General features: G+C 63.2%; 1 protein-coding gene and 1 long non-coding RNA gene across 2 annotated transcripts in view; one reads left to right on the top strand and one right to left on the bottom strand.

Moving 5' to 3' along the window:
• SNX17 (sorting nexin 17) overlaps nucleotides 1–20893 on the top strand; it is a 43283-nt gene extending 22390 nt beyond the window's left edge. Inside the window, exons 2-15 of the mRNA XM_050951122.1 lie at nucleotides 1351–1425; nucleotides 2001–2118; nucleotides 4618–4682; nucleotides 5350–5460; nucleotides 6783–6873; nucleotides 9723–9810; nucleotides 15732–15801; nucleotides 15903–15995; nucleotides 16250–16453; nucleotides 18155–18277; nucleotides 19677–19754; nucleotides 19874–19948; nucleotides 20018–20059; nucleotides 20140–20893. Of these exons, the coding sequence (XP_050807079.1) occupies nucleotides 1351–1425; nucleotides 2001–2118; nucleotides 4618–4682; nucleotides 5350–5460; nucleotides 6783–6873; nucleotides 9723–9810; nucleotides 15732–15801; nucleotides 15903–15995; nucleotides 16250–16453; nucleotides 18155–18277; nucleotides 19677–19754; nucleotides 19874–19948; nucleotides 20018–20059; nucleotides 20140–20259 (1353 nt within the window). The 3' untranslated portion in view covers nucleotides 20260–20893. The remainder of the gene's footprint in view (nucleotides 1–1350; nucleotides 1426–2000; nucleotides 2119–4617; nucleotides 4683–5349; nucleotides 5461–6782; nucleotides 6874–9722; nucleotides 9811–15731; nucleotides 15802–15902; nucleotides 15996–16249; nucleotides 16454–18154; nucleotides 18278–19676; nucleotides 19755–19873; nucleotides 19949–20017; nucleotides 20060–20139) is intronic.
• Nucleotides 16460–17289, bottom strand: LOC127049850 (uncharacterized). The gene is made up of 3 exons (XR_007774085.1): nucleotides 17216–17289; nucleotides 16907–17001; nucleotides 16460–16589 (listed from the first exon to the last, which is right to left on the bottom strand). It is a non-coding gene; the product is annotated as an uncharacterized LOC127049850 (long non-coding RNA).
• Nucleotides 20894–21787: the final 894 nt, after the last annotated feature.

Here is a 21787-nt window from a genome sequence, read left to right on the forward strand (position 1 = left end):
AGCAAACAAGCCAAGGACGTTATCACCTCCTGAGTCAGCAGCTGCTGCTAAGGGATGAGTCCTTTTCTGTTCTCTCACAAGCCTGTCTTCAGGCAGCCCTGCCTCCCTCTCCCAGGGGCAGCCAGGGAGTTGGCAAGTGCCTGACCTACCCCGGAAAGGCCTGTGTGGCATTAGCCTGAGAATTCTCCCTCCTCAAGCATCCGACTTTTCTGGCTAGTGAACGCAGAGTGTGAGTCAGTCCCTGCCCAGCTAGAGGGAGGGAGCCGGGAGCCCCATGCTGGGGAGTGGATGGTGTCAGGCAAAGCTGCTGCTTCCTGGGGTGGGATTTCCAGAGCTAGGGGCCAAGGGAGGGTTGGTGCATGTGATGCAGGCAGATCTTTGCTGTCCCAGGCCAAGGCAGAACTAAAGGTGCCAGTGTTACTGGGGAGGGGAAGTCGCCATTGTCACAGGGCGGATCTCCTGCCCTTGGAGGCTTCACAGTCAGCTGTGCTGTGTCTGCCAACAGCTCCGCCGAGTGGCATTGGTGGCTGCATGGCGTGCCAGCATGGGAGGTATCCCTGCCCAGCGCGGTGCAGGGGTCACATGGTCCCTTCTGGCCTGGGATGCTCTGAAGTCCCCCACGAAAGCTTGTGCTCAAATTAATTTGTTAGTCTCTAAGGTGCCACAAGTACTCCTGTTCTTTTTGAAGTCCCCCAAGTGACTCACAACCCGTCAGCATTGCCCTGAGGAGCCCAGCTGCTAGTCCCCCTCTGCTGGGTCTGTCCCCACCCTCAGGCTCCACACTCACCCCTCCCCCAGAGATAACAGCCCCTCACCTGGTTCGGGCTGAGCCTTCACTGTGCTGCCCCACAGCCAAGCCTCATCTCCTGGAGGGTGCCGGTGCCCCAGCCACTAACCCTGTAACAACTGCCAGGGCTGAGCAGGGGCTGGTGGCCAGCTGCTGCCCACAGCAAAACCCACATGGTCAGAGAAAGTGGGCTCTGTGGGGCTGGCACAGGGCTTGGCTCTGGGGGGGCATCTCCCTGTGGCCCTTGGCTCATGGCCCTGCCTGGGAGGCCTGGGCTGTGCCAGGGAGCTGGGGGGCAGAATACCTCTGGGAGCAGGCACAGGGCAGTGCCTCCTCGCAGTGCCCGTGCCAGGCCACAGGCAAGTGCTACCACTTCCACAAAGGTCCCCTCGCCTCCCCCTGCTCAGTGGGCTCTGGGGTCTCTTTTCTCCTTTCCGTCCTTGGCAGGTTCCCCTGCCCCCTTCAGGGCTCCCCAGCTCTGCTCCTGACAGTGCTCCAGACGGGCGTGTAAGCCCCTCTGCTGGGGGTTGGCTGTGATGCTGGGATCTCCTTTCCGCCTGCAGGCCTATAACATCCACGTGAACGGCGTGCTGCACTGCCAGGTGCGTTACAGCCAGCTGCTGGGCCTGCATGAACAGGTGAGTCGCTCCCTGCCTGCCTCAGCCAGGAGGGCGGGCCTGTCCCCTGCTCCCCGGCGCCCGCTGCGCTGGGCGGCCTTAGCACCAGTCATTGCCCTCGCTCCCATCTCCGGCCTATGTGCTGGCTGGGCTCGGGGCAGGGTGGGGGGAAGCTGAGCCGAGCTGCTGAGAGAATCCACCGTTCGCAGCTCCGCACAGGGCAGGAGCTGTTGGGTGGCTCCTGGCACAGTCCCGGGCCCACAAACTGCTCTCTGCTGCGTGGAGAAAGTGCTGTCGCAGTCCGAGCTGTGAGTGCTGCTGTGTGAGGCCAGCCTGGCTCCCAGGATGGGCACTCGCTGCCTGGGCCGTCTCCAGGGTCGGGCAGAAGTTTCCCTTGTGCTTTCATGAGACATCTCTCAGGGTCCCGGCTGGTTAGAGGGATGGGCTCTCCCTCGCCTTTGGGGCAGTGGAGTTAGATGCCACTCCATCCCCACCTGAGGTTCAGAGGATGGTCCCAGTGAAAGGCTCAAGCCAGGGGGCGATGGTGGGGCCTGTGGGTCTGGTCAGGTGCCCTGTGTTCTGTGCTCTCCCTCCAGCTAAGGAAAGAATATGGGGCCAACGTGGTGCCCACCTTTCCTCCAAAGAAGATCTTCACCCTTACCCCGGCGGAGGTGGAGCAGAGGCGAGAGCAGCTGGAGAAATACATGCAGGCCGGTAAGTGGGCAGCCAGGGTGTGCACATGGCCTGGGCAGAGACCTGCCTGCAGGGTCCCAGCACCTGCCTCCCCCACACCCCACAGCGCTGCTGGTCCCAGCACCTGCCTGCAGGGTCCCAGCACCTGCCTCCCACACACCGCACAGCGCTGCTGGGCACAGACCTGCCTGCAGGGTCCCAGCGCCAAACTCCCCCCCCACCCCACCCCCCACCCACCCCGTACACACCCCACAGCGCTGCTGGGCAGAGACCTGCCTGCAGGGCCCCAGCACCTGCCTCCCGCTACACCCCAGAGCGCTGCTGGGCACACACCTGGCTGCAGGACCCCAGCGCCTGCCTCCCCCCCCCCCCACCTCAGAGTGCTGCCAGGCACAAACCTGCCTGCAGGGCCCTGGCGCCTGCCTCCCCCCCACACCGCAGAGCGCCCCCCCCCTTCCTCTGCCCCACCCCAGGAGCTCCAGGCAGCGAGTCTGGGACAGACCCTGGGGGAGACGTGTACAATCTGGGGGAGCAGCACCCCCCCCCAGCGTCTGCGGGGACACCCAGCCAGCGCGGGCAGACAGGCAGGTATATCTGCGGCCTGGCATATGGCCCAGGCAGCCCTTGGGGAGCCCAGAGGAGTGACGGTTACAGCCCAGCCCAGCGCGGGCAGACAGGCGGGTGTATCCGTGGCCTGGCACACGGCCCAGGCAGCCCTTGGGGAGCCCAGAGGAGTGACAGTTACAGCCCAGCCCAGCTGCAGTGACCCCCGTGGGTCAAGCTCTGTCCCCCCGTCTGTCCGATCTCCTGTCAGACTCCTGGGGTGCCCCCGACTGCTCCCCACAGCCCACACTTAACCCCCTCACCCCCAGGCCTTTATTCCTGAGCTGGGGGGTGGGGCTCAGCCCCCTGCGGAGAGGCAGGACCACCTCTCTCTGGGTCGCTGGTCGCCAGGTGTCCACGTCCCAGCCGTGGGATCTGCCCTTGTCTTCTTGAGAGCTGCATGGAGATGGGTCTGAAGGGCCCAGGCCGCCAGGTGCCATCCACACCTGTGTCTTCACCTGCCCCAGAACCCCCAGACCTCCCACCCGCGGGGGAACAGTGCCGCACACAGGGGAGACTGAGGCACACACAAGCTTCATAAAATCATTACTAAAAATTCCCACTTCGTCAGTCTGTGTATACATGTTTGTTTGTGCTCAGTGCTGGGGGTTCCATGGGAGATGGGGGGTGTACCAAGGTGGATCGGGGGGTTCTGTGAGAGGTCAGGGGGGTTGTCTCTGGGTGTGTGGGGTACCTTAGGGGGTTGGGGGGTTCTGTGCGGGTTTGGGGGGTGCTCCCTGGGTGTGGGGTACACCATATGGGGAATTGGGGTTCCATGAGGGGCGCTCTCTGGGATTGTGGGGAACTATAGGATACGGGGGGTTTTGTGAGGGGTTGGGGGGTGTTATCTGGGTGTATGGGTATCATAGAGGATGGGGGGTTCCATGAGGTGTCGGGGTGCTGTCTGGGTATATGGAGTACCATGGGGGGACAGGGAGGCACAATCTAAGGGCTGCATGGGGGTTTTAAGGTGCGAGCAGGTGCATGCTCTCACGAAGGGTCCCATGTGGGAACAGGGGGGTGCACAGTCTGTGGGCTGGTAGGGCTTCATGGAGGGAGGGTGGGGGGGAGGGTTCCCTGGGAGGTTGAGGGGGGACTCTTGGGGCTGTGGAGGGTGGAGGTTTGCACTCTCTGGATGTGCGGGTACCATGTGGAGATGAGGGGGGCATGCTATTAGGACTGGAGGGGAGGTTCCATGAGGGAACTGGAGACGGTGAATGCTCTCTGGGACGGGGGTTGGTTCCGTGGGGCAGGGCGCTCTCTCAGCTGGGGTGGGTTCTAGAGGGGAGCACGGGGCTCTCTCTAGGCCAGGTTTCATGGGGAGGGGGTGCTCTCTGGGCTGGGGAGGTGCTGTGGGCGGGAGATGCTGCTGTGTCTGGGCCGGGGGGTGTTCCGGGGGAGAGGGTGCGGCTGTGTCTGGGCCGGGGGGTTCCCCGGGGGTGTGTGTGGCTGTGTCTGTGCTGGGGGGTGTTCCGGGGGAGAGGGTGGGGCTGTCTCTGGGCTGGGGGGTTCCCCGGGGGTGTGTGTGGCTGTGTCTGGGCCGGGGGGTTCCCCGGGGGTGGGTGTGGCTGTGTCTGGGCCGGGGGGTGTTCCAGGGGAGAGAGTGCGGCTGTGTCTGGGCCGGGGAGTTCCCCGGGGGGGTGTGTGGCTGTGTCTGGGCCGAGGGGTGTTCCGGGGGAGAGGGTGCGGCAGTGTCTGGGCTGGGGGGTTCCCCGGGGGTGTGTGTGGCTGTGTCTGGGCTGGGGGGTTCCCCGGGGGTGTGTGTATGGCTGTGTCTGGGCCGGGGGGTGTTCCGGGGGAGAGGGTGCGGCTGTGTCTGGCCCGGGGAGTTCCCCGGGGGGGTGTGTGGCTGTCTCTGGGCCTGGTGCCACGGGGTCCTGGACGTGCCGCCTGACTCCCAAGTTGTTCCACCCTTAGTGCGGCAGGACCCGGTGCTGGGAGGCAGCGAGACCTTCAACAGCTTCCTGCGCAAAGCGCAGCAGGTGAGCAGGGGTCAGAGGGAGTGGGGGGGCTGCTGGCTGGGGGGGTTGAGGCTATGCCAAGCTCCCAGAGTATGTAGGGGGGACCCCGCAATGAGGCAGACTCTCTGGGCTCTCACTCTGCCCCAGGGGTCAGCCGCGCAGCCTCACTACCCCCTCGCCCCTGGGCTCCAGCCCCCTGCCCCACCGCATGCAGGCTCCCGGAGAGATACCGCGCTGGCCCGGCATTCGGGGTGTCAGCGCCGGCGCGTGGCACAGATAGGCTGATGGGGAGCCCAGAGCAGCGCCCGAGGCCATCCCGGTGAGCCCATGGTTGGGCCGTGTCTCTGACTGCCTTCATCTGTCAGTTCCCAGGTCAGAGTCCCCCCGGGCGTCCAGCCCAGCTGGAACTCGCTGGGGCTGGCGCTGGGTCTCTGGGCCCCTCGATCAGCCAGCTCCGGGCTGACTGTTCAGTCCACCCAGCAGGGAGGTGACCCCCACCTTGGGCTCATAGCCTGGCCTGCGAGCCAACCCCACCCCTGCCCAACTCTGGGGAGCAATGCAATGTACCGGGGAAACTGAGGCACACCTAAACATAGTAAAAAGAGCACAGAAAATTCCCCCTTGGTATGGATGGGGGTGTGGGTGGGGGCAGGGTGCGGAGCTTCCTCACCTTGTCCCCATGTCCCAGGAGACGCAGCAGATCCCCACTGAGGAGGTGCCGCTGGAGGTGCTGCTCTCCAACGGCCAGAAGGTCACGGTCACCATCCTGACCTCGGACCAGACGGAGGACGTCCTGGAGGTATTTGGGGTGGGCAGAGGTGCTGGGTGGGCACAGACGGGGAAGGGGCTGGAGGTAGGTGCGGGGGGCAGAGGCGCTGGAAGGGGCTGGAGGTAGGTGCGGGGGGCAGAGGCGCTGGGGGGGGCACAGACGGGGAAGGGGCTGGAGGTAGGTGTGGGGGGCAGAGGCGCTGGGGGGGGCACAGACGGGGAAGGGGCTGGAGGTAGATGGCCCCCCTGGCTCTCTGGGGTCACTCACCAGCATGTCAGTCCTCCTCCCCCTCCCCCCCGGGTGTCTCGGGTTGTTCACCGGCCCCCCAGCTGGCCCCCAGCTGTCTCTGGGGTCGCTCACCAGCATGTCATTCCCACCCCTCTCCCCCCCCGGCTGTCTCTGGGGTCACTCACCAGTGTGTCATTGCCCCTCTACCCCCCCGGCTGTCTCTGGGGTCCCTCACCAGCCCCCCATCCCTCCCCGGCTGTCTCTGGGGTCCCTCACCAGCCCCCCATCCCTCCCCGGCTGTCTCTGGGGTCACTCACCAGTGTGTCATTGCCCCTCTCCCCCCCCGGCTGTCTCTGGGGTCCCTCACCAGCCCCCCATCCCTCCCCGGCTGTCTCTGGGGTCCCTCACCAGCCCCCCATCCCTCCCCGGCTGTCTCTGGGGTCACTCACCAGTGTGTCATTGCCCCTCTCCCCCCCCGGCTGTCTCTGGGGTCCCTCACCAGCCCCCCATCCCTCCCCGGCTGTCTCTGGGGTCACTCACCAGTGTGTCATTGCCCCTCTCCCCCCCCGGCTGTCTCTGGGGTCCCTCACCAGCCCCCCATCCCTCCCCGGTTGTCTCTGGGGTCACTCACCAGTGTGTCATTCCCCCTCTCCCCCCCCGGCTGTCTCTGGGGTCCCTCACCAGCTCCCCATCCCTCCCCGGCTGTCTCTGGGGTCGCTCACTGGCCCCCTGTCTCTCTGGGGCCACTCACCAGCGTGTCATTCCCCCCCTCGCCCCAGCTGTCTCTGGGGTCGCTCGCCAGCCCCCCCTTCCGGTGCCCCAGCACAGCCCCCCCAGGCAGAGTGAGACGCAGGAGCTGCCTGGCCTGGCCCTTCCTGGCACGAGGTGGGCTCTGCCCCACCCCAGATCAGTGCCAGGCCTGGAGGGCTTTGGGTGGGGCTGAGGAATGCCGTCTGGGGTGCCCAGGACCCTTGTGGCTTCCTGTCCCTGCGTGTGCCCTTTGCGCCCAGCCCTCCAGCGGGGCCCCTCCGCAGCCTGGTGGGAAGCAGAGCGCGATGGGGGCTGCTGGCCCCGGGCTGGGCTCGGGGTCTGCGAGAAGAGGTGACTTTCCGCTGGCTCCCCAGGCTGTCGCCTCCAAGCTGGATCTGCCCGAGGACCTAGTCGGCTACTTCAGCCTCTTCCTGGCGAGGGAAGCCAAGGACGGAGCCTTTTCCTGTGAGTGCCACCCTCCTGGGGGGCCGCAGCCGGGGAGCCCCATGGTGGGCCTTGGGGTGGGGGAGGGAAGGGCAGGGCGCTATGTGTGGGGCAGGGAGGGGACAGCCCCAGTGTGCTGTGGGGGAGGGAAGGGCAGGATGCTGGGGGGGGCAGGCCCCACGAAGGGAGGGCAGGCGCTGGCAACGGGGCAGGCTCCCTGTGAGGGAGGACAGGATGTAGGGCAGGGCCCCGGGGAGGGAGGGCGGGGTGGTGAGTGCAGGACAGTCCCACGGGAAGAGAGGGCAGGCCCTGGAGAGGGAGGGCAGGGTGCCGGGCGTGGGTCAGGGTGCTGGGCAGGCCCTGGGGAGGGAGGGCAGGATGCCGTGGGGGTGACAGGCCCTTGGGAAGGGAGGGCAGAGTGCTGGGCAGGCCCCTGGGGAGGGAGGACAGGGTGCCGGGCGTGGGGCAGGGTGCCAGGCAGGGCGCCGGTCATGGGACAGGGTGCCGTAGGGGTGGCAGGCCCCGGGGAGGGAGGGCAGGGTAGGGCGCTGGGTGTGGGGCAGGCCCCGGCTAGGGAGGGCAGAGTGCCGGGTGTGGGGCACGGTGCCGTGGGGGTGGCAGGCCCTGGGGAGGGAGGGCAGGGCATGGGGCAGGGTGCCTGGCAGGCCCAGGCTAGGGAGGGCAGGATGCCGTGGGGCTGGCAGGCCCCTGAGAAGAGAGAGGGCAGGGTGCTGGGCAGGCCCCCGGGGAGGGAGGGCAGGGTGCTGGGCATGGGGCAGGGTGCCGGGCAGGCCCCAGCTAGGGAGGGCAGGATGCCATGGGGGTGGCAGGCCCCTGGGAAGGGAGGGCAGAGTGCCAGGCGTGGGGCAGGGTGTCAGGCAGGCCCCGGGGAGAGAGGGCATGTTGCCGGGCGTTGGGCAGGCCCCAGCTAGGGAGTGCAGGGCGCCAGGCATGGGACAGGGTGCCGTGGGGGTGGCAGGCCCCGAGGAGGGAGGGCAGGGCAGGGCGCCAGGTGTGGGGCAGGCCCCAGCTAGGGAGGGCAGGGCGCTGGGTGTGGTGCAAGGTGCTGTGGGGGTGGCAGGCATTGGGGAGGGAGGGCAGGGTGCCAGGCATGGGGCAGGGCGTCGGGCAGGCCCCGGCTAGGGAGGGCAGGGCGCCGGGCCTGGGGCAGGGTGCAGTGGGGGTGGCAGGCCCCCGGGGAGGGAGGGCAGGGTGCCGGTCATGGGGCAGGGTGCCGGGCAGGCCCCAGCTAGGGAGGGCAGGATGTCGTGGGGGTGGCAGGTCCCTGGAAAGGGAGGGCAGGGCGCCGGGCAGGCCCCCGGGGAGGGAGGGCAGGGTGCCGGGCGTGGGGCAGGGTGCCGGGCAGGCCCCGGCTAGGGAGGGCAGGATGCCATGGAGGTGGCAGGTCCCTGGGAAGGGAGGGCAGGGCGCCGGGCAGGCCCCTGGGAGGGAGGGCAGGGTGCTGTGGGGGTGGCAGGCCCTTGGGAAGGGAGGGCAGGGTGTGGGGCAAGGTGCGGGGCAGGGTGCTGGGCAGGCCCGGCTAGGGAGGGCAGGATGCTGTGGGGGTGGCAGGTCCCTGGGAAGGGAGGGCAGGGCGCCGGGCAGGCCCCCGGGAGGGAGGGCAGGGTGTGGGGCAGGATGCTGGGCAGGCCCCGGCTAGGGAGGGCAGGATGCCGTGGGGGTGGCAGGCCCCTGGGGAGGGCAGGGTATGGGGCGTGGGGCAGGATGCCGTGCAGGTCCTGGCTAGGGAGGGCAGGATGTCGTGGGAGTGGCAGGTCCCTGGGAAGGGAGGGCAGGGTGTGGGGCAGGATGCCGGGCAGGCCCCCGGGGAGGGAGGGCAGGGTGTAGGGCAGGGTGCTGGGCAGGCCCTGGCTATGGAGGGCGGGCAGGGTGTGGGGCAGGGTGCTGGGCAGGCCCCGACTAGGGAGGGCAGGATGCTGTGGGGGTGGCAGGTCCCTGGGAAGGGAGGGCAGGGTGCTGTGGGGGTGGCAGGCCCTTGGGAAGGGAGGGCAGGATGCCAGGCAGGCCCCCAGGGAGGGAGGGCAGGGTGTGAGGCAGGGTGCTGGGCAGGCCCCGGGAGGGAGGGCAGGGTGCTGTGGGGGTGGCAGGTCCCTGGGAAGGGAGGGCAGGGCAGCGGACAGGCCCCCGGGAGGGAGGGCAGGGTGTGGGGCAGGGTGCTGGGCAGGCCCCCGGGGAGGGAGGGCAGGGTGTGGGGCAGGGTGCTGGGCAGGCCCCGGCTAGGGAGGGCAGGGTGTGGGGTAGGGTGCTGTGCAGGCCCCGGCTAGGGAGGGCAGGATGCCATGGGGGTGGCAGGTCCCTGGGAAGGGAGGGCAGGGCACCGGGCAGGGCCCCGGGGAGGGAGGGCAGGGTGTGGGGCAGGGTGCCAGGCAAGCCCCCGGGGAGGGAGGGCAGGGTGTGGGGCAGGGTGCCAGGCAGGCCCCCGGGGAGGGAGGGCAGGGTGTGGGGCAGAGTGCCGTGCAGGCCCCGACTAGGGAGGGCAGGGTGTGGGGCAGGGTGCCATGCAGGCCCCGGCTAGGGAGGGCAGGATGCTGTGGGAGTGGCAGGCCCCAGGGAGGGAGGGCAGGGTGTGGGGCAGGGCACCGGGCAGGCCCCAGGGAGGGAGGGCAGGGTGTGGGGCAGGGTGCTGGGCAGGCCCCGGCTAGGGAGGGCAGGGTGTGGGGCAGGGTGCCGGGCAGGGCGCCGGGAGGGAGGGGAGGGTGTGGGGCAGGGTGCTGGGCAGGCCCCGGCTAGGGAGGGCAGGATGCCGTGGGGTGGCAGGCCCCAGGGAGGGAGGAGACAGCTCTCCTGCTCTCAGAAGGGTCCCTGGCCCAGCTGAGCTGCGGGCTCTGAGCGCTGCTTTTCCTGGGCAGTCCTGAGGAAGCTGCAGGAATTCGAGCTGCCGTACGTGTCTGTCACCAGCCTCCGCAGCCCCGAGTACAAGATCATCCTGCGCAAGAGGTGAGTGGCTCGCCGGCCAGGCTGCCTGGGGCAGGGACCTCGCTGGCTGGCTTGGCTGCCCGTGGTGTCCCCAAGCCGGGCCCGGTGTCCCTGGGGCCTCGCCGCTCCAGGGATTTGTGACTCTTCCTGCCCTGTCCTCCGGGGCGCTGCCTGGCCGAGCTTTCCCCAGCGCCGGTCACCGCCTGGGTCTCACCATGGTGCCCTGCTGCATGCCCCGCAGAGACCCTCCCCTCCCATGAGCCGCACACCCAATGCTGCTCGGCAGGGCCCCACAGCTCAGCCTGGCCAACCAAGCGCCAGGCCGGCCGTGCTGCTGGGAGCAACAGCCCGACGCCAGGCTCTTCCGAGAGCCGTTGCTCTCCCTGGGCCCTTGTCTTTGAGCCTCCCGTGTTCCCGGCTGCCTGTAACTGCGCTGGGTTCGCCTGCTCGGCTCGCTTTGCCTCCCAGCTGTGCTAATGGCCTTCCACAAGCAGGTTTGGTTTCTCCACTTGGGCTGATTCCAGCCAGTTCTCGTTAAAGTAGCTGTTCTCGCCCAAGTGGCATCTTTGATGCTTGGCCATGCCTCGTTCCCTTTCGCAGTCAGCATGTAGAGAGCAGGGTACCCAGGGTAAATTGAGGCATGCCTATCATAAAAGTATTAGCAAAAACTCTGCTGTGCACCATGCCTCGTTCCCTTTCGCACTCAGCCCTGGTCTGCATGATGTATAATTACAATAATGGAGATATCCTATCCTATCTCCTAGAACTGGAAGGGACCTCGAAAGGTCATCGAGTCCAGCTCCCTGCCTTAGAATCATAGAATATCAGGGTTGGAAGGGACCTCAGTAGGTCATCTAGTCCAACCCCCTGCTCAAAGCAGGACAAATTCCCAACTAAATCATCCCAGCCAGGGCTTTGTCAAGCCAGGCCTGAAAAACCTCTAAGGAAGGAGATTCCACCACCTCCCTAGGGAACCCATTCCAGTGCTTCACCATCCTCCTAGTGAAATAGTGTTTCCTAATATCCAACCTAGACCTCCCCTACTGCATTTGAGACCATTGCTCCTTGTTCTGTCATCTGCCACCACTGAGAACAGTCTAGATCCATCCTCTTTGGAACCCCCTTTCAGGTAGTTGAAAGCAGCTATCAAACCCCCGCCTCATTCTTCTCTTCTGCAGACTAAACAATCCCAGTTCCCTCAGCCTTTCCTCATAAGTCATGTGCTCCAGCCCTCTAATCATGTTTGTTGCCGTCCGCTGGACTCTTTCCAATTTTTCCACATCCTTCTTGTAGTGTGGGGCCCAAAACTGGACACAGTACTGCAGATGAGACTTTGCCAGTGCCGAATAGAGGGGAATAATTACTTCCCTAGATCTGCTGGCAATGCTCCTACTTATACAGCCCAAAATGCCGTTAGCCTTCTTGGCAACAAGGGCACACTGTTGACTCATATCCCGCTTCTCGTCCACTGTAACCCCTAGCTCTTTTTCTGCCAACTGCTTCCTAGCCACTCGGTCCCTAGTCTGTAACAGTGAATGGGATTCTTCCATCCTAAGTGCAGGACTCTGCACTTGTCCTTGTTGAACCTCATCAGATTTCTTTTGGCCCAATCCTCTAATTTGTCTAGGTTCCAGTTTAGTGCCATCTGCAAACTTGCTGAGGATGCAGTCCACGCCATCCTCCAGATCATTAATGAAGATATTGAACAAAATCGGACCTGGGACCGACCCCTGGGGCACTCCGCTTGAAACCAGCTGCCAACTAGACATGGAGCCGTTGATCACATAAGAACATAAGAACGGTCGTACCGGTCAGACCAAAGGTCCATCTAGCCCAGTATCTGTCTACCAACAGTGGCCAATGCCAGGTGCCCCAGAGGGAGTGAACCTAACAGGCAATGATCAAGTGATCTCTCTCCTGCTATCCATCTCCATCCTCTGACAAACAGAGGCTAGGGACACCATTCCTTACCCATCCTGGCTAATAGCCATTTATAGACTTAGCCACCATGAATTTATCCAGTTCCCTTTTAAACATTGTTATAGTCCCAGCCTTCACAACTTCCTCAGGCAAGGCGTTCCACAAGTTGACTGTGCGCTGCGTGAAGAAGAACTTCCTTTTATTTGTTTTAAACCTGCTGCCTATTAATTTCATTTGGTGACCCCTAGTTCTTGTATTATGGGAATAAGTAAATAACTTTTCCTTATCCACTTTCTCCACACCACTCATGATTTTATAGACCTCTATCATATGCCTGCTTAGTCTCCTCTTTTCCAAGCTGAAGAGTCCTAACCTCTTTAATATCCCCTCATATGGGACCCTAATCCAAACCCCTAATCATTTTAGTTGCCCTTCTCTGAACCTTTTCTAGTGCTAGAACATCTTTTTTGAGGTGAGGAGACCACATCTGTACGCGGTATTCAAGATGTGGGCGTACCATGGATTTATATAAGGGCAATAATATATTCTCAGTCTTATTCTCTATCCCCTTTTTAATGATTCCTAACATCCTGTTTGCTTTTTTGACCACCTCTGCACACTGCGTGGACATCTTCAGAGAACTATCCATGATGATGCCAAGATCTTTTTCCTGACTCATTGTAGCTAAATTAGCCCCCATCATATTGTATGTATAGTTGAGGTTATTTTTTCCATTGTGCATTACTTTACATTTATCCACATTAAATTTCATTTGCCATTTGGTTGCCCAATCACTTAGTTTTGTGAGATCTTTTTGAAGTTCTTCACAGTCTGCTTTGGTCTTAACTATTTTGAATAGTTTAGTACCATCTGCAAACTTTGCCACCTCACTGTTTACCCCTTTCTCCAGATCATTTATGAATAAATTGAATAGGACTGGTCCTAGGACTGACCCTTGGGGAACACCACTAGTTACCCCTCTCCATTCTGAGAATTTACCATTAATTCCTACCCTTTGTTCCCTGTCTTTTAACCAGTTCTCAATCCATGAAAGGCCCTTCCCTTTTATCCCATGACAGCTTAATTTACGTTAAGAGCCTTTGGTGAGGGATCTTGTCAAAGGCTTTCTGGAAATCTAAGTACACTATGTCCACTGGGTCCCCCTCGTCCACATGTTTGTTGACCCCTTCAAAGAGCTCTAATAGATTAGTAAGACACGATTTCCATTTACAGAAACCATGTTGACTATTGCTCAACAGTTTATGTTTTTCTACGTGTCTGACAATTTTATTTTTAACTATTGTTTCAACTAATTTGCCCGGTACCAACGTTAGACTTACTGGTCTGTAATTGCCGGGATCACCTCTAGAGCCCTTTTTAAATATTGGTGTTACATTAGCTAACTTCCAGTCATTGGGTACCGAAGCTGATTTAAAGGACAGGTTACAAACCCTAGTTAATAGTTCTGCAACTTCACATTTGGGTGAATGCCATCTGGTCCCGGTGACTTGTTAATGTTGAGTTTATCAATTAATTCCAAAACCACCTCTAGTGACACTTCAATCTGTGACAGTTCCTCAGATTTGTCACGTACAAAAGCCAGCTCATGTTTGGGAATCTCCCTAACATCCTCAGCCGTGAAGACTGAAGCAAAGAATCCATTTAGTTTCTCCACAATGACTTTATCGTCTTTAAGCGCTCCTCTTGTATTTCGATCGTCAAGGGGCCCCTGGTTGTTTAGCAGGCTTCCTGCTTCTGATGTACTTAAAAAACATTTTGTTATTACCATTGGAGTTTTTGGCTAGACGTTCCTCTTTGGCTTTTCTTATTACACTCTCGCACTTAATTTGGCAGTGTTTGTGCTCCTTTCTATTTGCCTCACTAGGATTTGACTTCCACTTTCTAAAGGAAGTCTTTTTATCTCTCACTGCTTCTTTTACATGGTTGTTAAGCCACGGTGGCTCTTTTTTAGTTCTTTTACTGTGTTTCTTAATTTGGGGTTTACATTGAAGTTGGGCCTCTATTATGGTGTCTTTAAAAAGCGCCCATGTAGCTTGCAGGGATTTCACTTTAGTCACTGTACCTTTTAACTTCTGTTTAACTAACCCCCTCATTTTTGCACAGTTCCCCCTTTTGAAATTAAATGCCACAGTGTTGGGCTGTTGAGATGTTCTTCCCCCCTACAGGGATGTTGAATGCTATTGTATTATGGTCACTATTTCCAAGCAGTCCTGTTATAGTTACCTCTTGGACCAGCTCCTGCGCACCACTCAGGATTAAATCTAGAGTTGCCTCTTCCTTTGTGGGTTCCGGTACCAGCTGCTCCATGAAGCAGTCATTTAAAGTATTGAGAAATTTTGTCTCTGCATTTCATCCTGAAGTGAAATGTTCCCAGTCAATATGGGGATAATTGAAATCCCCCACTGTTATTGGGTTCACTACCCATTGAGCCCGATGATCTAGCCAGCTTATAGTCCATTCACCCAGCCCATACTACTTTAACTTGCTGGCAAGAATACTGTGGGAGACCATATCAAAAGCTTTGCTAAAGTCAAGGAATCACATCCACTGCTTTCCCCTCATCCACAGACCCAGTTATCTCCTCATAGAAGGCAATCAGGTTGGTCAGGCGTGATTTGCTCTTGGTGAATCCATGCTGACTGTTCCTGATCACCTTCCTGTCCTCTAAGTGCTTCAGAATTGATTCCTTGAGGACCTGCTCCATGATTTTTCCAGGGACTGAGATGAGGCTGACTGGCCTGTAGTTCCCCAGATCCTCCTCCTTCTCTTTTTTAAAGATGGGCACTACATTAGCCTTTTTCCAGTCATCCGGGACCTCCCCTGATCACCATGAGTTTTCAAAGGTAACGGCCAACGGCCTTCACTAGCAGGACCAAGTACTGATTTTGCCCTAGGTCCCTAAGTGGCCCCCTCAAGGATTGAACTCACAACGCTGAGTTTAGCAGGCCAGTGCTCAAACCACTGAGCTATCCCTCCCCCCAGACAGAATTGCTGTGGAGGGGTGTGAATAAGCCACACCCGAGTGACAGCGTTACGTCGTGTAGCCAGCGCCATGCTGGTGTGGAGTTAGTGACGCTGTCAATCTGTAGTGCAGACCTGCCCTCAGTGTGCAGAGAGAGCAGGGAACACAGCCACATGCACAGACCATAACAGCTCACCAGAAAAGTCCCTTGTCACACCTGAGTCCTGACCAGGCACCCCATGACCCTACACTGCTGCCCAGCTATCGGAAAAGCCCTGGGCCCCACAGGCTAGGGCAGACCGAGGGGCTGGAGTGTGTGGCAGTGCTCCCCCCTTGAGCAGCACCTCTCCCAGGTGTGTGGCTAGACTCCATCCCCACTCATTCTCATTGATGTGTGTGATGAAGTGGGAATTTTAAAAAATATTTGAGTTCTGTGTGTGTCTCAGTCTCCCCTGTGTGCGGCACTGTTCCCCCGCCGGTGGGAGGTCTGGAGGCTCTGGGGCAGGTGAAGACACAGGTGTGGATGGCGCCTGGCGGCCTGGGCCCTTAGCTCCCATCTCCATGCAGCTCTCGAGAAGACAAGGGCAGATCCCACGGCCGGGACGTGGACACCTGGCGACCAGCGACCCAGAGAGACGTGGTCCTGCCTCTCCGCAGGGAGACGAGCCGCTTCCCCCGGCTTGGGAATAAAGGCCTGGGGGGGCCAGGTTAAGTGTGGGCTGTGGGGAGCAGTCGGGGGCACCCCGAGAGTCTGACAAAGGAGATTGGACAGACGGGGAGACAGAACTTGAACCACGGGGGTCACTGCAGCTGGGCTGGGCTGGGCGCTGCCTGCCCACAGCGAACTCTGGTGGAGGCCGGAGTCCCTGTGGCTCACTGAGGGCTCCTCCCAGAGCCCCAACTCTGTGGGTCTGTGACCATGTTGGTGGCCTGGGGAGATCAGTGACTGGGCTGAGGTCACTCGTGCTGCCCCCGAACGCCAGTCCAGCCCTGGTGCGTGCCGGGCCCCCGCTGACACAGAGTGCTCCCTCTCTCCTAGTTACTGGGATTCTTCCTACGACGACGATGTCATGGAGCAGCGGGTGGGGCTGAACTTGCTGTATGCGCAGGTGAGTGTCTGCCTGGGTGCTCCAGGCCCTCGGGCCCCTTGTCTGTGCTGCGGGGCCCAGCCCCATGCAGGCTGCTCCTCATGGCCTCTGCTCCTTTGCAGACTGTGTCAGACATAGAACGGGGCTGGATCCTCGTCACCAAGGAGCAGCACCGGCAGCTCAAGTCCCTGCAGGAGAAGGTCTCCAAGAAGGAGGTGGGTGAGCAGAGCGGGGGTGGGGAAGGGAGCTGAGTCTGGGGAGAGGTGGAGCTGGCTCAGGCTCAGGCTCAGGCTCAGGCCACTGGGCTCACTCCTTCACTTCCTGCAGTCGGAGGAGCCTGGAGGCTCCCTGACCCTTCTCCAGCCGGGAACAGCTGGGCAGAGGTGCCCCGGGCCGGTGGCAGGGAGGATCCTTGGGCCTGAGCGAGGGGTGAGCCTGGCAGTGAACCTGTGCCTGGCTCTGCCTGTAGTTCATCCGCCTGGCGCAGACCCTGAAGTACTATGGCTATCTCAAGTTCGAGCCCTGCGTCACCGACTTCCCCGAGAAGGGCTGCCAGGTCATCGTCAGCGCCGGCAACAGCGAGCTCAACTTCCAGGTGCGGCTGCCCAGCGAGCAGATCAAAGAGGGCAGCTTCAAGGTGACACGCATGCGGTGTTGGCGGGTCACGTCCTCGGTGAGTGCCCCTTGCCCACCGCGGCTCGGGTCAGGCCCTCCCGCGGAGCTGGGGGGCGGTAACCGTCAGTCCGTCTTGCTCGCCCACCTGCCCCCCACGGCTCGGGTCAGGCCCTCCCGCGGAACTGGGGAGGAACCTGTCAGGCCGTCTGGCTCATCCACAGTACCCGCCACGCCCCTCAGCTGCCCCCCACGGCTCGGGTCAGGCCCTCCCGCGGAGCTAGGGGGGAACCCATCTGTCCGTCTGGCTCACCCGCCTGCCCCCCACAGCTCAGGTCAGGCTCTCCCGCGGAGCTGGGGGGGAACCCGTCAGTCGATCTGGCTCGCCCGCCAGCCCCCCACGGCTCGGGTCAAGCCCTCCCGTGGAGGAAGGGGGGAACCCATCTGTCCGTCTGGCTCACCTGCCTGTCCCCCACGGCTCGGGTCAGGTCCTCCCGTGGAGCTAGGGGGGAACCCGTCAGTCGATCTGGCTCGCCCGCCAGCCCCCCACGGCTCGGGTCAAGCCCTCCCGCGGAGCTAGGGGGGAACCCGTCAGTCGATCTGGCTCGCCTGCCAGCCCCCCACGGCTCGGGTCAAGCCCTCCCGCGGAGCTAGGGGGGAACCCGTCAGTCCATCTGGCTCACCCGCCTGCCCCCCACAGCTCGGGTCAGGTCTTCCCGTGGAGCTAGGGGGACCTGTCAGTCTGTCTGTCTCACCCGCCTGCCCCCCACGGCTCAGGTCAGGCCCTGCTGGGGGGCGGTAACTGTCAGTCCGTCTGGCTCACCCGCCTGCCCCCCACGGCTCGGGTCAGGTCCTCCCGCGGAGCTAGGGGGACCCGTCAGTCCCTCTGGCTCACCCACCGTGTCCGCCAGGCCCCTTGCCTGCCGCAGCTTGGGTCAGGCCCTCCCGCAAAGCTAGGGGGGAACACATCAGTCTGTCTAGCTCGCCCGCCTGCCCCCCACGGCTCAGGTCAGGCCGTCCCGCGGAGCTGGGGGGAACTCGTCAATCTGTCTGGCTCACCCACCGTGCCAGCATGGCTCAGGTCAGGCCCTCTTGTATGTGTGATGCCTGTGAGGGAGGAGTCTTTGGGGGGAGCCTGTGACTATGGGGGGAGCCTGTGACTGTGGGGGAGGGGTCTTTGGGGAAGGAGGGGTGTGGGGGGGTGCCTGTGACTGTGGTGGAGGGGTGTTTGTGGGGGATGCTTCTGAGTGTGGGGAAGGGGTCTTTTGGGGAGGGGGGGTTTGTGGGGGGTGCCTGTGACTGTGGGAGAGGGGACTTTGGGGTAGGAGGGGTGCCTGTGAGTGTGGGGGAGGGGTCTTTGGGGAACAGGGGGGTGCCTGTGAGTGTGTGTGAGAGTGTTTGTGGGGGATGCTTCTGAGTGTGGAGGAGGGGGGTTGTGGGGGGTGCCTGCAAGTGTGGGGGAGGGGTCTTTGGGGTAGGAGGGCTGCCTGTGAGTGTGGGGGAGGGGTCTTTGGGGAAGGGGGTGGGGGGGTACCTGTGACTGTGGGGGAGGGATCTTTGGGGAAGGGGGTGGGGGGGGTGTCTGTGAGTGCGGGGGAGGGAGGGTCTCTTGCTGTTTCATTGCTGTGGCAGAAAGGCTTCCTGAGGAGCTGGGCAGGCCCCCTCCGTGCCCTGGGACCGGCTGGGAGACAAGGGCCCTGCTGGTGCCCTGCTGGCAGGGGTGGGCAGGGTCAGCCACCAGCCTCACCCTCCTCTTCCTCAGGTTCCCACAAGCAGCGGGCCGCCGGGGAGCAGCCCAGGGAAAGCAGAGGTGAAGCTGGAACTGGCCTTCGAGTACCTGATGAGCAAGGACCGGCTGCAGTGGGTCACCATCACCAGCCCCCAGGTAGGGCCAGCTGCCGCCTCCCCCGGGCTGCTCGGGGCCGGCAGTGGGGTCCCTGCAGGGCCCCACAGCTGGGCGGGAAGGGCTGTGCTCTGGGGGAGATGGGGCTGGCAGTGGGGTCTCTGCAGGGCCGCCCAGCTGGGCGGGAAGGGCTGTGCTCTGGGGGGAGATGGGGCTGCTCGGGGCTGGCAGTGGGGTCTCTGCAGGGCCCCACAGCTGGGCGGGAAGGGCTGTGCTCTGGGGGAGATGGGGCTGGCAGTGGGGTCTCTGCAGGGCCGCCCAGCTGGGCGGGAAGGGCTGTGCTCTGGGGGGAGATGGGGCTGCTCGGGGCTGGCAGTGGGGTCCCTGCAGGGCCGCCCAGCTGGGCGGGAAGGGCTGTGCTCTGGGGGGAGATGGGGCTGCTCGGGGCTGGCAGTGGGGTCTCTGCAGGGCCCCCCAGCTGGGCGGGAAGGGCTGTGCTCTGGGGGAGATGGGGCAGGGTGGGGGCTCTGCAGGGCCCCCAGCTGGGTGGGAAGGGCTGTGCTCTGGGGGAGATAGGGCTGGCAGTGGGGTCTCTGCAGGGCCCCCCAGCTGGGCGGGAAGGGCTGTGCTCTGGGGGAGATGGGGCTGGCAGTGGGGTCTCTGCAGGGCCGCCCAGCTGGGCGGGAAGGGCTGTGCTCTGGGGGGAGATGGGGCTGCTCGGGGCCGGCAGTGGGTTCTCTGCAGGGCCCCCCAGCTGGGCGGGAAGGGCTGTGCTCTGGGGGAGATGGGGCTGGCAGTGGGGTCTCTGCAGGGCCCCCAGCTGGGCGGGAAGGGCTGTGCTCTGGGGGAGATGGGGCTGGCAGTGGGGTCTCTGCAGGGCCCCCCAGCTGGGCGGGAAGGGCTGTGCTCTGGGGGAGATGGGGCTGGCAGTGGGGTCTCTGCAGGGCCCCCCAGCTGGGCGGGAAGGGCTGTGCTCTGGGGGAGATGGGGCTGCTCGGGGCCGGCAGTGGGTTCTCTGCAGGGCCCCCCAGTTGGGCGGGAAGGGCTGTGCTCTGGGGGAGATGGGGCCGGCAGTGGGGGCTCTGCAGGGTCCCCCAGCTGGGCGGGAAGGGCTGTGCTGTGGGGGAGACGGGGCCGGCAGTGGGGTCTCTGCAGGGCCCCCCAGCTGGGCGGGAAGGGCTGTGCTCTGGGGGAGACGGGGCCGGCAGTGGGTTCTCTGCAGGGCCCCCCAGCTGGGCGGGAAGGGCTGTGCTCTGGGGGAGACGGGGCCGGCAGTGGGGTCTCTGCAGGGCCCCCCAGCTGGGCGAGAAGGGCTGTGCTCTGGGGGAGACGGGGCCGGCAGTGGGTTCTCTGCAGGGTCCCCCAGCTGGGCGGGAAGGGCTGTGCTGTGGGGGAGATGGGGCTGCTCGGGGCCGGCTGTGACGAGCGCTATCGCCCCCAGGCCATCATGCTGAGCATCTGCCTGCAGTCCATGGTGGATGAGCTGATGGTGAAGAAGTCAGGCGGCAGCATCCGCAAGGTGAGGGGGTGGCTGGGAAGGGGGTGAGTGTCCCTCTTGCATTGCTCCACTTCAGCTCCCATGGGGCCCCCGGCTGCCCCTCCCCCCTTGCTGAGCTGCTCTCCTCTGCTTGCCCCCAGATGTTCCGCAGGCGAGCCAACGGGGCCCTGCGGCGTTCGGACAGCCAGCAAGCTGTGAAATCCCCCCCCCTGCTGGTAAGTGCAGCCCCCCGCCCTCCCCCTCCCCGTCCTGCTGCCCCCTCTGACCCGTGTCCGTCTCTGCAGGACTCGCCTGACAGCAGCCGGGAGCCCATCCTCAAACTCTCGGTGAGTAACCCGCCTCCTCCTCGGGGCGGGGGGTTGTCCCCCAGCGCGGGATGGCGCTAACCTGCCCTCCTTCCCTGCAGAGCAAGCTCACCTCCGTCAGCCTGCGGGGCATCAGCCACTCCAGCTCTGCCAGCGACTTGGGTGCCAACGACTTCCACGGCAACTACGCCTTCGAGGGGATTGGCGACGAGGACCTGTAGCCTGCTCTGTGCTGCCGCCCGCGGCCAGCGCGGCTCTGGGGAACGTCCCATGTGCCTCTGTCGGGTTACCAGCCATCTGCCCCTGCCCCACTTCAACCCCTTCCACCCACCATTGCCTTGGAGGGGAGGGGGGGGCACCACCTCCCTGCTGCTGCCGCCCCCTTCCTGACAACGGCCCCTGCCCAGGCTCAGCCCACGGAGCCCATTTCACAGGGGAACAACGCTCACGTCCACGGAGCGGGTCAGGACGGGGGCTGGTCCAACGCCACGAGGCCGCTGCCCCAGCCCTGCAGGAGGGCTCAGTGGCCTGGGGCCAGGACTGGCCTGCAGCTTGCACTTCGAGCCAGCCCCGAGGGCTGGTTGCCAGGGGAGGTGGAGGCCAGGGGTGTTCCCATGGCGGCAGACACCTCCCGGCCTCCACAAATGCCAAATTAGCAGCTAGGTCTTTGCACAAAGACCGGCGGCCGAAGTTCAGCAGTGACTGCGCCTGCCGCCGCGAACCCGCTCGTAGACGCCAGCAGCATCGCCAGGCTTGTAACCTGTAGGCTCTGCTGTCTGCAGAGGGACTGGAGCAGCAATGGACATTAACCACCCTTTACACACTGCAGTGATTAAAGCGGCTTATGATTGGTAACAGGTGTGTGGCTGCCTTGCCTGGGCTGAGGGGGGGCAGCAGCAGCCCAGAGAGGCCATAACTCCAGCTGGGCCCCCAGCACGGCCCCTCTTGGGCTGGCCCCAGCCTGCCTCCCTTTGGGCAACTCCCCCCCCGACTCCTTGACCCCCTGTAGGTCCATGCCCTGGTCAGCTCTGAACCCAAGTCAGGGCCCCAGCAGGTGACTCTAAATCCCTGTTGTGCCTGCACTGGAGCAGGGGGCACAGGCCAGTGTGCCCAGGCCCTGCCCCCCTGCTGTGGGGCCAGGCGCACGTACTGCAGCAGGCCCAGGGAAGCTTGAGGCTGGGACACATCAGCATTTACAGGGCGTCGCACTCGGACAGGGCCGGGATTGGTGCTGCTGTGACCCCCCCTTGCTGGAGCCCACTGAGCAGCTCTTGGCTGTGCCTGAGGGCCAAGGGGCTCGATCTTGCTCACAGCCCCGGGGCTTAGCCAGGCGCCTCTGCACCCCAACGAGTGAAGCCAGCTACCCAAACTGACTTTAATGCTTTTATACACAATATAAATTACACAGCCTTGAGACGCACCCCGGGGCGGGGGGCCAGGCCAGTCTCCCCCCCATCCCTCCCTCCTTGCTGCACCCAGGGTGCTGGAGGAGGGAAGGGGCTACGCTCTGTGGTCCCTGACAAGGCTTCTTTGCGCTGCCTGGGCAGAGGCCAGCTGGCACTCCACCTCCTAGCCCCTGAACCCCATGTCCAGGGTGGGGCTGGCACAGGCAGAACTGCTCCAGGGAACAACTGTGTGTGATTGGGGAGTGGGGGGTCTGTTCCCTCCCCCTGACAGCAGCTCCACACAGCTGGGGCGCTGCTTGGCCTGAGCCTCCTGTGACAGAGAGGAGGGGTCACCAAGCCAGCC

The sequence above is a fragment of the Gopherus flavomarginatus genome, chromosome 4, assembly GCF_025201925.1.
Source record: "Gopherus flavomarginatus isolate rGopFla2 chromosome 4, rGopFla2.mat.asm, whole genome shotgun sequence".
Taxonomy (NCBI): domain Eukaryota; kingdom Metazoa; phylum Chordata; order Testudines; family Testudinidae; genus Gopherus; species Gopherus flavomarginatus.